Here is a 14,378-nt window from a genome sequence, read left to right on the forward strand (position 1 = left end):
TGGATAAACAAGCGTGGAAAGGTTGAAGAATTACAGTAGTGCACAAGAGGTGCGGACTCGATTCTGGCCTTCCGTGCACAGGGGATTTGTGGATTGCCCTGTTCATGAAACCTTGGTGAGCATAAGCACTCAATGATACTTGTGTGGTTCTTTGTACAATCTGACATTTGGTGCAGTTCCCTTATCTTCCACAAAAATTGTGTGTATATCTGTACTTCACATGTCAGAAAGTTTGCCAACACCTTGCCAAAGGTTACTGGTTTACCCCAGGCACTCTGGGTTCTTCCACCTACAAACCTGCTGTAGATAGACACAGGCAGGAAATGTACATAATGTGAAAGGCTTGATTATGGGGGTAGGAAGTGTACATACCATGACAGGCTTGTGAACACAGCAACTTATGGACACAGCCAGGAAGTGTAGCCAGGGCACCATTCGTGGACTTCAACAACTGTAAACCAAAGATTATTACTACTGTGACATGTACAGGGCCAAAATTCATGTCAATTTTGGTTGAGAAAGACCATAAACAAGAGTTATTACAATTATAACAACACCTATTTGCAGATAAAATGTCATGTAATACAAAATAGGCTCTCTATATCTCTTCCAAAATGTGGTGCCATAGTAAGCTGTTCTGTAGATGACGGCTTCCTGTTGAATGTGGTACGTCTATCAGGTAAATTTCTACGCAAAGACAAGGTATAACGTGCATCATTATTAGCGATAAGACTGTGTATAATCTGGGAGCCAATTCAACATTCACAAGAAAAACTATGATTATCACTAATGGATTTTTTTTTTTTTTTTTTTTTTTGATTGGTGTTTTACGCCGTACTCAAGAATATTTCACTTATGCGACGGCGGCCAGCATTATGGTGGGTGGAAACCGGGCATAGCCTGGGGGAAACCCACGACCATCCGCAGGTTGCTGACAGACCTTCATCACTATTGGAGATAAGACAGTGTATAATCTGGGAGCCAATTCAACATTCACAAGAAAAACTATGATTATCACTATTGGAGATAAGACTGTGTATAATCTGGGAGCCAATTCAACATTCACAAGAAAAACTATGATTATCACTATTGGAGATAAGACTGTGTATAATCTGGGAGCCAATTCAACATTCACAAGAAAAACTATGATTATCACTAATGGATTTTTTTTTTTTTTTTTTTTTTTTGATTGGTGTTTTACGCCGTACTCAAGAATATTTCACTTATGCGACGGCGGCCAGCATTATGGTGGGTGGAAACCGGGCATAGCCCGGGGGAAACCCACGACCATCCGCAGGTTGCTGACAGACGTTCATCACTAATGGAGATAAGACTGTGTATAATCTGGGAGCCAATTCAACATTCACAAGAAAAAGTGATTATTATATCCCAGCCATAAATGGGAGTAATTCTGGTAGAGAAATAATCTCAAAGATCCATCCAACCACTGTAAAGGATGTCATATGTTGGCTAAAGCAACATGAGTTAAGTCTTGCCACTTAGAGAAGACTTAATTCAGCCTCTAGTCGTTTCACAAGAGTGTGGAGAAAGAATTACGGGGTTCACTGAAAACTTACCTCTACTTGCTCCACAATGAATCCCTACAAAAAGTGAGAAGGCATTCATCAATATCCTGCCATGGGAGCTTAATGCCATTAAGTAATGCACTATCATTTCATTACACAAATCAGCTGAATTCACTGGACAAGAACACTATATCACATATCAGCAAGAAAGTTTACAGGCATTCTATAATCAGAGTCGTGAAACAATTATCTGATCAGCATTTTATTGAACTTAGTGCTAGGTAGCCCTTAGCTAAGTGCACTTTATATCTCTACAACACACGCTGCCATGATAGTTAAGGGCAAACTTATCTAACTGAGCCACAGAAATCGGCCGCAGTACTTTGACTACTTTTCACTCAAAAAGAAAGCAACTAACCTCAATCATCTCCATGACAACAGAGGTTCTACCGCGTTTGATTTCACTGGCTTCTCTCTCAATGAAACAAGATGGTGCTGACTTTAAGAATACAGTGTCTCTCTTGTCAGATGTGCTGAACATAACACCTGCAGCAAATCAAAATGTTAGGGCACTTTAATGTCATATATATATGGATGTGCATATATGTGTATGTTTAACACTGTTTAAAGGAAGACGTAGGCCCCAATTCACAAAGCATCCATAATATTACATGGATAGCATGTACCTTTCATGTACAACCCTTGAGTGCAGAGCCTGTTACGTATGTGCATGTATGGTGCACTGATGAAACAGGCCTCAGATCAACAACATGGCAGATTTTCCTACATTTATCAAGGTACTGACAACGATATGAATAAAACTGATGTCTAAATGAGTCAAAGACAAATGAAGCAAAAATCAGTTGTGAAACTCTAGACTGACAAAATGTTATTACTCTTGCTACTATACCATACACCTCCCCATGATGGTGGAATTGGCACATACAATGTAATACTACTGGCTACTGAATGGACCAATCATCATATTCTTAAACCCCATCATCTCCATCATAAAATGGTCCTACAGATATTCAAGTACCCAGCTCCTATATATAAAGCAGACGCTTTACATGTATGCACAAGTACAGTCTGTTTATCTGGAGAAAGCTTGAGAACTTTACCAAGCTGTTCAAACTTGGCCTGATAAGCTGTCATCACCCTCACTAGTTCCTCTGTGAGCCTCAGTTCTAGCGGTGGAATAATGGCAGAGCTTTTTATCACTCTATTTCCATCTGAATTTGTCACATAAGAATCTGCAACATCAGAAAGACAAAAAAATTATGTTCTAGAAGGACGCTCATAACAGAACATGTGCAATACCTTGTCAGACACCACCTCTGTGAACAAATAACACTACCCTCACAAGACAGTACTACTACCTCTGTTTAATTCATACTGACAATTCTTGTGACATACAGTGTATGCATTTATACTTGGACCTTGTGCCAAGCACACAATGTGACTGCTTCGTAAAAACCGTTTCCAGATGTTGGATGTTCAACTTAATTAGCTGTACCTACCCTTGGTGAGTTGTTCAAGACGCACCCTCTCATGAGCAGCATGTTGATCCACCAGCACCAAGAGATTACCATCTGGAGAGAAAATATCACACACATATAGAAGTGATCATGAAAAACAAAATGGTGGACAGCTTTAAAAGAAAGTCAGCAGATAAGTATTTATTTATTTGATTGGCATTTTACACCATACTCAAGAATATTTCACTCATCCAAGTGCCTGCAAGTTTCAGGCAGACCTTCCCATGTACAACCGGAGAGGAAGCCAGCATGAGCTGGACTTGAACTCAAAGCAACCGCATCGATGAAAGGCTCCTGGGTTACTGTGCTGCGCTAGCATACAAGCCACTCCGCCACTACGGAGGCCTCTTTTCCCACTTAAAATGGAAAAGGGGCCAGCGTGAGCCGGACTTAAACTTACAGTCACCACATGGGGTAAGAGTATCTGAGTCACTGCACTGAGCTACCATGCTAACTACTCTACCACGGAGCTCCCAGATCAGCAAATAAGGTTTAGATCAATAAACATGAAGCTGGTGGAGGTTCAACTTCGTAACTCCATACTGTGAAATACAAATTACAGAGGGCAGATTTAACCATCAACCCCAGAAAGTGTAATCCCTAATACTGACGATACTGCTGTTTTAAACTCCCCCCCACCCCACTCCCACTCCAACACTACATTTTCTAGGTAAAATAAAAACTACACACACACCTGCTGACAGATTCTTCTCTTTGGTTCTCATCAAACAGGCTATAAATTTATCATCGACTTGACCCATCACCTAAACAGACATCGAATACAGATGAGATTCTGATATAAAAAACTCTAAAAAAATCATCAATTAATTAAAGTATCTTTGTAACACTGGCAACAAATGGCCCTTCAATAATGAATAATGTTAGAATATGAAGAAATACATGAAGTCTGTCATCCTTCTAAAATTTAACTGCAAAATACATACTGCTGAGTGTAAGCATGATTTATCAAATTGCGAACATATTGCGAAGCATATTTATGGTTGAATACAAAATAAATTTACATGTACCAAGTAAAGTTTCACACAGTTCCATACACCAAAAGCAGACCATACCTGTACTTGACATAGCATATTCTTGGTAAAGCGACACTGATGTACACTGCCCTGTACTTTCCCTGCACCTTTCTGTTTGTCTGGCATCTCTGCAGTCGTGATATCCTGTCAAAACATTTGGAAAAGCAAATCAATAAATAACTAGTAGGCAGATAACTTTTCCGGTAAATAAAGCTAACCTGCATTACAACTGTATAAAAGAATGGTGAGATCATACTGTTAATACAACTCATCATTACCCAATTTCACTGAGATTAAAGTCAGAGAAAAGGTATTATGTGAGACAATACCTGTTCAGGAACAGAAAACACAGGGTTGTCCCATTCCTCAAATAGGTCAGCCAGGCTTTTTGATTCATCACCAAGTGCTGTAATACAAGTAAGTGATGATTTGTAATTCATGATTTATTTGAAAACTACAACTCAAAAATGGTACTGACTGAGTTTGTTACCCTCTGGAAATAAAGATATTATTACTATTATGCCATTAACATTGAATGTCTAGGTTTAAGTTTTAAAAGAATGGCTCAAAAATATTAAAATTCTGTGGACAGGAACGCAAAAACTCACAAAATACTACCTCAAAGCTATCAAGGTACGTAAATCACATTTCACCTTTTGAAGATGGGTTTCTCCACTTTATAGAATCCTCTTCACACTGATTAGTTACATGATCAGCCCACAGTTCATCCACCTTGTGATCACCCATGATCTCCCCTGATGTTTTGTCCACATTGGTGGATAGCTCATCAGTTTCTGCATTGCTTGTAGATGGTTTGCTCAAAGAGTATGCCAAATCATGTGAAAGAAGCTTCTTCTTCGGCAAGAGCTCTTGATCTGGGTGAAAATTTGAACCAACTTTTTACATGAAAATGTGACATTTATTTAAATAAAACATAGCTGATAAAGGAAAGAAGAAGAAACTTTTTAACATACTCATTACAAGACAACTAGTAAAAACTGATCTCATACCACCTTTATGTTCAGTGTTATTGTTCTGTTTAAGCCACAATTCCCAGCCAGCTTCATCCAGAGAGTGCCCAGTGAGAGGATGGATAACTATTTTCTTTCCTGTGAGAGGAAACAAATCTCATGTAAGGGTTTCTGTATCTTTTAAGAATTAAATAAAATTGAATACTCTGACTGCTTCCAGTTAATGTGGATCAGTCATTTTGGCACACATATTAAAAAGACATGTAGTTTAATTGTTAGAGCACATGTAGCAAATTTGTTTCTACATCTAATCCACTAAACAAAAAAACAAAAACAAAATAAGCAAACTCACCAGACATAGGATGATTTCTGATTAAAAACTCATCAGTCTTTGAATCACAACCATCAGAATCCTCAGTCATATTAGTCAGCAGATACTCAACTTCCCTTTGATTCAAAGGCGTGATTATTTTCTGATGTTCTTGATATCCAGTCTTTTTGTCAACCTGGGTATTTAAAGCGTCTCCACTGTTCTGATTAAGAAGGCAGCTATCAACACAGTTATCATCGCTTTTATCCTGGGTCAGCACAATGGTGTCTCTGATACAATCTGCTGAAGGCAATTCCAATTTCAAACTTACATCTGAAGATTTATTTTCAACTGTTTCAGCAGTTACTCTGGCCATATCCTCTGGAACTTCTGTTTGAGCAGTTACCCTGGCCATATCCTCTGGAACTTCTGTTTGAGCAGTTACCCTGGTCATACCCTCTGGAACTTCTGTTTGTATACAAGTCTCCACTAATCCAATACTCATTACATTATCTGAAGAACAGTTGTTAATTTTATCACTCAGGACTGGTGAGATTGTTGTAAAACTATTCCCATTCTCACTGTAAAGTTTGGTTTCAGATGTCGGGAGGTGAGAACATATACCAGTCTCTAATGAACACTGATTTGACTTTCCAGGCGAATGGACCAAGAGGCCAGGCTGGTTTGGGCATGGGCTTACATGGCAAACAGGTGTGTGACATGAAGGCGAAGGAGTAATCAATAAGTCAATGAGATCTTTGTCTGGAGGCATCAAATCACTGTCACGCTCATTGACACTGGTCACAATATCAGGCGAGAAAAATGTCTTCGCATCACTACCTGGTGCAGATGATACATCAACAGTCTCAAACAAACTACTGTCATCTTTCTGCAAATTTCCTGGTGAGTTAACTATCGGTTTCATAGTCCTGAAATCAAATCCCTGAGACATTTCCACATCTGTACTAGGTTCAGGCTTCCATACCTTTTTGTCATGATTTCGTCCTGGTCCACTATATTCAGACCCTGCATCAAGGGAAGAAATGTTGTCAATAGAAGTCAGCAAAGACCGTTTTGAGTCACATTGGTAAGACTTGAACACATCTTTAGAATCAACCATGTTATAACTCTCCTGACTCAGCCTTATTTTTCCATCTTGAGAACAAAATTCTTTCTGAATCTTTTCATCACATGTGACAGAATTCCCATTCATCACTGACCTCTCAGATGATTCCAGACTACATACTTTCATCACATTGTGTCTTCCAGGAGTCGTTTTTGTTCCTCCTTCAAAATGCTGTACTTTTATTGTTTCTGACATTGAAAAGTTGTTGTGAGGATCAAGATAATCCAATTGTGAGGAATTATCCAACTTGCAACTTGCAGTTGTTTCCAGAGGGTGATGCTTATTAAATGCAAAATCCTCTTCAATCTTAACTTTACACTTTGCCTGTTCACATGACACCTCACTCCTGCTAGAGCTATTCTTGGACAACGCAGACACTGTTGTAATTAAGGACTCAGTAGTCATAAATTGGTTGACTTTGGCTGTTCCACTTTTATGCCTAGAAATTACAGGAAAAATGCTGTTTTGAATGAATTCTCCACTGCGCCCAGTTCCTGAGTGAATCACTGGCTCAGTGCTCGGATTCACTGGTGCAGATGACTGGCAACCCTGTTTAGAGGCTGAACAAGTCAATACAGGATGCAAGTCCGGGTTTCTCGCACTTCCAGAATCCAATGACACATCACACAGCTTACCTGAACTTTCACTTGTCAATGAAACTTTCGACGCACTGCTGTGTTTTTGCAGGCTGCCATCCACCTCCCGACTTCCTATCCCAGCTAACCTTGCAAGTTTGGAGGATGTGGTCTCTTTTCCCAGGCCAGACCTTTTCTTGCCAGCCAAGGTGTTTGATGTGCTTCTGTTGTGTATGTCAGCTTCCTTCATTGATGCACTACTCTGAGGCATACATGTACTGGTAACAGTCTCACAACTTACAACTTTATCTGTTTTACCCTTACTTTGCAACTGCTCTACTGTTTCTCTCAACTTTTTTAATGAACTCAATATGGAACTTTTTGGACACACCTGATAAATGTTACATTTCTGTTGGTCACCAGATGGTTTGCCTAAGGATTCCCTCAACTCTTTCAGCTTGCAAGTCACTGCTGATGGATTTCTCTCACCTTGTATTCCTTTGCTCTGTTTCGCTCGTAAGGATGACAGATTACTAGATTTTCGTTGCTTGAATATTGATTGAAAAGTTTTAACAGTTGGCTTTCGGAGGCGAACTGATTGTGGACATACACTTGAATCCAAATAGCCTGTGGTAGTATCTGCCGTCATTCCTGGATCAATTCCAGAATCATCCGCTTCTCCAGCAAGATCGGGGGATTTGGAATGAAGAGTAATCCCACTGGGATTATGAGGAGCACACAAGGGATCCTCTTCATCAGCACTGACCTTCACTGATCCTGAGGTACATGTTAATGTGGATGATGTATCAGAACTGAATGTGGAATTAACAGGACTGACACATGTCTTAGTAAGGTCTGGGAAAGCCTGGAAATTATCTTTGTTATTTTCTTTTATCTCCAAATCACTATCTTCTTTGGCCTTCTCAGTCATAACTTCATGCGGGGAGGATGAAACTGTAACTGTAGCATCTCTCTGACTACTTTTGATAACCTCTGAGCGAAGACTGTTTTCGGTATCGATTGTAGACATTTGCAGGTGCTTTGGAGAGTCTGGCTCTACTGTATGACTGGTATTATCAATGTTAAACTGTGTGCAATTGCTGGATGCTTCTGCATCTAGTGTGGTACCGACTGGACCGACATTAACACTGAATTGCTGCTGAAACTCCTCTACAAATTCTCTCACTGTTGATAAAACTGTCTCCCAATCTTTGAATTCTACCAAGGTTTTGGCTGGATCAAATGTTATGTCGTATTCATTGAATCGGCATGATATATTCACCACAAATATCCCGTGTTTATCTGAATGCTTTGTTGGACTAGATGACAACAGAGAAGTCTCCGATGTGACTGGTGTTGTTGCAATAACATCTTTTTTTCTTGAGGAATAAAATTTCTTCAATGTTTTATTTAAAAATTTGTGAATTTCCGTCTTCAAAACAAGTCTTGTGTTGATATAGACAAACTGTAAGTTTTTGTTGAAATGACCTTCACTACTTATATACCCTGATACCCTGAACTTGTCTTTGGAACAGTTGACTTCTGACAAATTAGCAGCTTTAACTGCACCATACAACTGCTTGAATATTCCCAGAGTGGAATTGCACTTATTAGTCTGGAGAATCTTGTTCCCAGTTTCATCATTCCTTAGTGACATGGACACTCCAGGGTTCATCAGAGCGATGGCTTCCAGTCTTTGTTTAATGAGTTCTAACTCCAGAATCTGATTGGTCATTCTCTTTCTGACTGGTCGTTTATTGAAGAGGCCATGGACAGTGACTGTTGTTCCTGCCGATGGCCTCTGTAGTTTGGCTTCACCTGATGGATGAGCCTTCCCATTGTGAAATAATTTGCAATAGGTCTTTGAAGACTGTTTCACTCTTGTACTGATGTCCAAAATAGCAGACATCTCACAGATACTGGCTAAAGCTTCCCCACGAAAACCAAAATACTCCAGGTTGTCCAAGTCCATCAGTCCTTTGCACTTACTTGTGTAATGCCTTAGGGAAAGAATAAAATTATATGTTTGATTATAGTTATCAAATGTTTAGATAGATTTAGTTGATTGGTGTTTTATCCTGTACTCAAGAACATTTCACTTATACGGAGCATTATGGAGAGAGGAACCCAGCAGAACCGGGGGGAACCCACAACCATCAGCAGGTTGCGGGCAGACCTTTCCATATTAGGCTGGAGTGGAACTCAGCATGAGCTTGACTTGAACTCCTAGCGACCACATTGGTGAGAGGCTCCTGGGCCATTGCGCCATGGTGGTGTGCTAACCACCTCGGCCACTAAGGCCCCATTCAGATATAAATAGAATGTCAGATATGACAGTTACCATACCTTCTCAATAATTACAGACAATCGCTAATTGAGACATACTGAAAGTAAGCGGGTAGATCATAGAAGTCTCACCCTTAATTATAAAAAGATGGTTTGCAACATATCACCACATGCATTTCAAGAAAAAGTTAGTAATACATGTACATTCATATGTATATGTCATTTAATTAGCTAAACCAGTCTTTAAACTTTACCATACAAATGCCTTCAGCACCCACTGATATACATACCAGACAACCATGTGAGAATATCGAGCTCTGAGGAGTACCTTTGCTGTGAATGGCATCGGTAATTTCACAGAAAATATATGAACAATGTTCGCTCAGAAAACAAAGTTCAAGTGCTTAGATCCAACTAAAAAGATTTCCCAGTTCCCTGATGAGAATACAAACCATGTAGATTTCATCTGGCACCTGCAGGTCTGGGACATGCAAGGCTTCCCATGTGTATGTATCTGCTAATCACTCTAAAGGTATACTCAAAAGTTACGAAATATGCACGGTGTGACATGTAAATACATTACAATGTATCTCAACACTCATCCCTCGGAAACCTCACTCAGTTCAATCGGACTTCAATTAAACTGAAGTATCTTGACACACTCCTCAGATGAACGTGAGTGAGAAAAAATATACAATGTTAATTACAAAGATCAAGACCCCATGCACGAAACCTGCTACAAACTCACCACAAAAAGCAGGATTAAAATATTATAGAAATTCACAGCTTGTATGTATCCCACTGATAATACATTTTTAAGGAGCTTTCCCAAATCAATGGCGGGCTTACGGGTACATAAAATGGCAAATGAATGAATGATTACCTACTGTGAAAGAACTTTTGAACCAAATTTTATTTTCAATGCGGCAATAAAAGCTTTTAAACAGGACTTGATCAGCAGGAGCAAACACCAGACGTCTCTGGCCACATCTGTCCATTCTGCCCAAGAAAGGTCAGGAACTATTAACATTGGTATTCTTAACTGGATTCCAAGCCAAGATTTCCTCGTATTTGGGCAAACACACATTACACAATACAGAATTCAACACCTATTGGATTCTGGAACCAGTCAATAGAATATAAAGTTCCACAACTGTCAAAGCCTGGTATGCATGAAAAACACGCCTGTCCGTTTCTGATGTACAGGCATAAAGTATGTCAAACCACATATCAAGGCCAATATTAAGGGCTTGAGAATATCGTAAAATAAGTAAGTAGCTGTGTATATATGTCAAACTGTGCCAGGAAAGTTTGTATTGTTTCTCCAGAATCATTCTAGCGTGCACTCGTATCGTGTTTTACTACCAGCCGGTTTACACAATGATGTTGAAATGAACTCAATTTTTTCAGATAGTCTTCTTGTAAGTTCTAAATGCCACTAGTTATGAATGACAAATAATTAGCTTTCAAATTCCGAGCACCATATTTCTGACAACATCTCTATCTAAACAACAGATTCTATTGGCCTATGTTCAGTGGAATGCAGCTAATCAACACATATGTTACAAAAGTGATGTACTCACGTGTTACAAGTGAAAATTCTGAAAACATCTGTGTTTCTGCAATTTTGTAGTTCAAAAATGTATACCAATGTACATGTATGCAGAGTTTTAAACGACATTGGCATGATTGAAAAACAGTCATCCTATCACACAAGAAGTTAAATCTTTTCAAAACCCATCAGTGTCTCTCCCTATCTTGCCAAGCTGGTGAGACTCACTGAGGTGTGACGGAGATGTGAACTACTGTCACTGATTGACTCCCCTGCTCCCCACAGAGAGTGTACGAGTTAAAGTGCCACTCTGGTCAGAATACAAATTGCGTAGAACTATTACAATGATATGAAAGAAATCCTATGGAGTAAGCCTAACACTATGTTTCAATAGGATTTTGATGAATAACACTATTTAACCCATGTAACTGAAGATTCCTTTTGAAACAAAATCTTTGGCTGTGTCCGTAAAATTTCAGACAGCTCAGACAGATTGATTTAAACCCTGATAAAGTTTACCTTTCAAAATAAATCAGTGCAAAACTTTTGTGACTTGCACATACACTAGCAATAGGGGTGATGATCGCAAGACTTAATGGCCTTTATCTGTATGACATTGCCTGAAACCACATGTGCAATAACGCAACTAAACTGAAAGAATTACAACTGTTCATAATGATCCAATTTACAGGTTTTGGTAACAACTATATTTCTTAATGCACTATTGAAGAAAACTATTATATCAATTCTAAATTCAAGCCATGAGACCACCAAGATCACCCAAACTGACGTAAAATTCCGTCCATTACTATGAGACTCATTTTTGTAAATTCTCAAGTTCTGCTGATTTTAGAGGGTGTTTTGAAGTTTGTCTGGAGTGTAGGATGATATCCTACTGGAAAAATGTAGCACCAAATGTAATACTTTATGACATTTATTTGCCTCAAAAATGCCCTTTCATGGCTGAAATTTGAGCTCATTTAGGGTAATTTGTCTGTGCATAGACATGTGTACTTGTAGTAAATTTTATTGAACAAAATTCTCAATAATAGTCCTTAAACTTCAACAGGCTATACACTAAATATTTATCACACACCTTGTTGCTATGACATCCAGCTGACCACTGCGTATTCCTGAGCCATTGTCCACCACCTGGATCTTGAAGCAAGGCATGTCTACACGAACAGCCACACAGTTGGCTCCAGCATCCAGCGAGTTCAAAACCAGCTCTTCAACACACTGGGTTACACTGGTGATGGCCACTTCAGACCTCAGATGACTGGACACACTGTCTGGCAGGAGACGGATCATAGTGCTGCCTTAAGAGGAGGGCACTAAGTGTGACATGGCACTACAGGATTAGTGCCTTATAGAAAGGCTTCCATAAATGTTATGTCATGGCATCATCCTGGTTTCTGTGAGCTTTGCACATTATCCTAATAATGATATCCAGGTAGATTTCCAGTATAACAGTTCAGGATCCACACAATCAGGTCTTCCATAAACACTTGATCATGCCATCTGAAATTTCAAACAATTGCATTACAATTATGTATTCTTGTTTAGAATGTTCAAGAAACAGACTGACATGTACAAGGCATCAATACATGTAACTGGTGTGTTAATAGAAAACTGCAATCAGATATCCAACAAGCATAACGATCATATAAATGTTTAAGATGACAAGGTCTAACTTACATGGTGATATTCTACACATTTGTTTATGAACTTTGCTGACTTTTTCAGGGCAGGCTACATGTACTGTAATTCTTCAACCTTTTTGCACGTTTGCAAGGTATTTATTCAAGCCTATTCTGAAGGCTTTATTCTAGGTTGACTATTAAAATTGTACTTTTGTGTTGCCCTGAAACTGGCAAATCCAACCGATGTAGTTTGGTCTCCAAAATCAAATCAAAATGTGCATGAATTGCACTGAAAATTGCTCTTTCAAATGCAAAAAAGTTGAGGAATCAGGGTACGTAGGCAGCATACAATAACTCCACCAATGACACAAAAATATTGTATGACTCCAAAATAACTTCTTAAAGTGTCAGGGAGAAGTTCCAACTGACACCAAGAGTGCATTCTTCAATTTCCATTTCTACTGAAAAAAAGTACTTTTCTAAAAGATGCAATTTGAGACTGTGGACATTCAAGCACTTACCACTTTCCTAGTGCTTACATATTTAACTCGTGTCAACATGGTGGTGAAAATATTGTCTAAACAACATGAATGTTAAGGATACTGCAACCCCTCTTCAACAAAATTTCGCATTTTGCCTTGTGAAACCTAAAATATTTATCAAGTAGTCATTTGTATATATATATATATATTGAGAGCCAAATTTCGTATGTTGTTTCTTCTCAAATTATTAACACTTTCAAAAACTTATTATTGAAATTCGTAGCTTACTATTTAAACTAAAAAATTTCACTAATTTTCACTAAATTTTTTTTTAATAATATCCTTAAAACTAGATAAGATATCAGAATTTACAGGGACTGTTTTATTAGTCTAACTGTTTATCTACATATGTATTAAATTTCAAAGCATCAAGTTGAAAAATGTGAGAAACAAAAGTATTCTACCACAAGACTGTCTCAAAAACAGAAACAAGGCATTCAGAGAATACCGGCAACTCCCCTGATTTCGCAGTTTGTAAAACAGCATAATGTTCAAATCATGTGATACATTCCAGTAGTGACTTCTAAACCAAAAAAGTACAACGAGGCATGTCATAGGCATTACTCGCTAATTATATAGTGCTAAAATCTTTCCAATAAACCAACAAGAAAGAACAAAATCATTATACTGTCACAACTATGACTCTTTATCGTATGCGTAAGGATTGCAGAGCAGTGACTTCATATGTTATGGAGTTGCAAACCACTGTGGTGGTAAAAGGCACTGAAGGGAGCTAGTGCACAGAATCGGCCTCAGATTTTTGTTCATTAATATCAATTCTGCTCGTAAATAAAAGAACACCAAGAATGTTGGCATTATGGACAAATATTCTCTAATAAGAAACCTATTTCCGTAGACTAACATTAGTCATTGCTACTGTACATTTAAATTACACATGCACTGTAATTAATATCTGACAATTTTCCCTTACAATTTACATGCCAACGAAGTCACAGATGTCATTTGGCAAGAATGTGAAGGTGTTGAGGATTTGATTTGAGCAGAGGCCACATTTACAGCTTAAGATCTTACAGGGCTTAATTCAGGAAACAACAGCTTTCTTGTTAAGCATGTTAGAGGCACACACTTATAACATGCAGCCAAATTTCTTCTTTTTCCAAACGCGACAGCTCTGTGGTACCGGAAGTGTTCACTATCGCACGTGTTTCATTCGTTGCTATGATGCCGCGGAAGAATCTTGCAGATGAAGAAAACTGGTTTAAATACAATCTAGTCATAACCTTTCTTGTATCTAGATTAATCCACGTAATAAAT

The 14,378-nt window shown here is 38.6% G+C and overlaps 1 protein-coding gene across 3 annotated transcripts in view; it reads right to left on the reverse strand.

Moving 5' to 3' along the window:
• Positions 1 to 14,240, reverse strand: part of LOC135466298 (uncharacterized) — a 16,006-nt gene extending 1,766 nt beyond the window's left edge. The window contains exons 1-13 of one of the 3 annotated variants that reach the window (XM_064743716.1): positions 14,136 to 14,240; positions 12,015 to 12,439; positions 5,422 to 9,080; positions 5,112 to 5,207; positions 4,752 to 4,973; positions 4,428 to 4,504; positions 4,138 to 4,242; positions 3,759 to 3,828; positions 3,047 to 3,118; positions 2,648 to 2,779; positions 1,945 to 2,072; positions 1,578 to 1,601; positions 373 to 451 (exon numbers count right to left, since the gene is read on the reverse strand). In XM_064743716.1, the coding sequence (XP_064599786.1) occupies positions 373 to 451; positions 1,578 to 1,601; positions 1,945 to 2,072; positions 2,648 to 2,779; positions 3,047 to 3,118; positions 3,759 to 3,828; positions 4,138 to 4,242; positions 4,428 to 4,504; positions 4,752 to 4,973; positions 5,112 to 5,207; positions 5,422 to 9,080; positions 12,015 to 12,229 (4,879 nt within the window). In that variant the 5' untranslated portion in view covers positions 12,230 to 12,439; positions 14,136 to 14,240. The other 2 variants (XM_064743713.1, XM_064743715.1) reach the window with 2 other exon arrangements.
• Between the last annotated feature and the right edge of the window lie 138 nt (positions 14,241 to 14,378).

Source organism: Liolophura sinensis, chromosome 6, assembly GCF_032854445.1.
Source record: "Liolophura sinensis isolate JHLJ2023 chromosome 6, CUHK_Ljap_v2, whole genome shotgun sequence".
Lineage (NCBI taxonomy): Eukaryota > Metazoa > Mollusca > Polyplacophora > Chitonida > Chitonidae > Liolophura > Liolophura sinensis.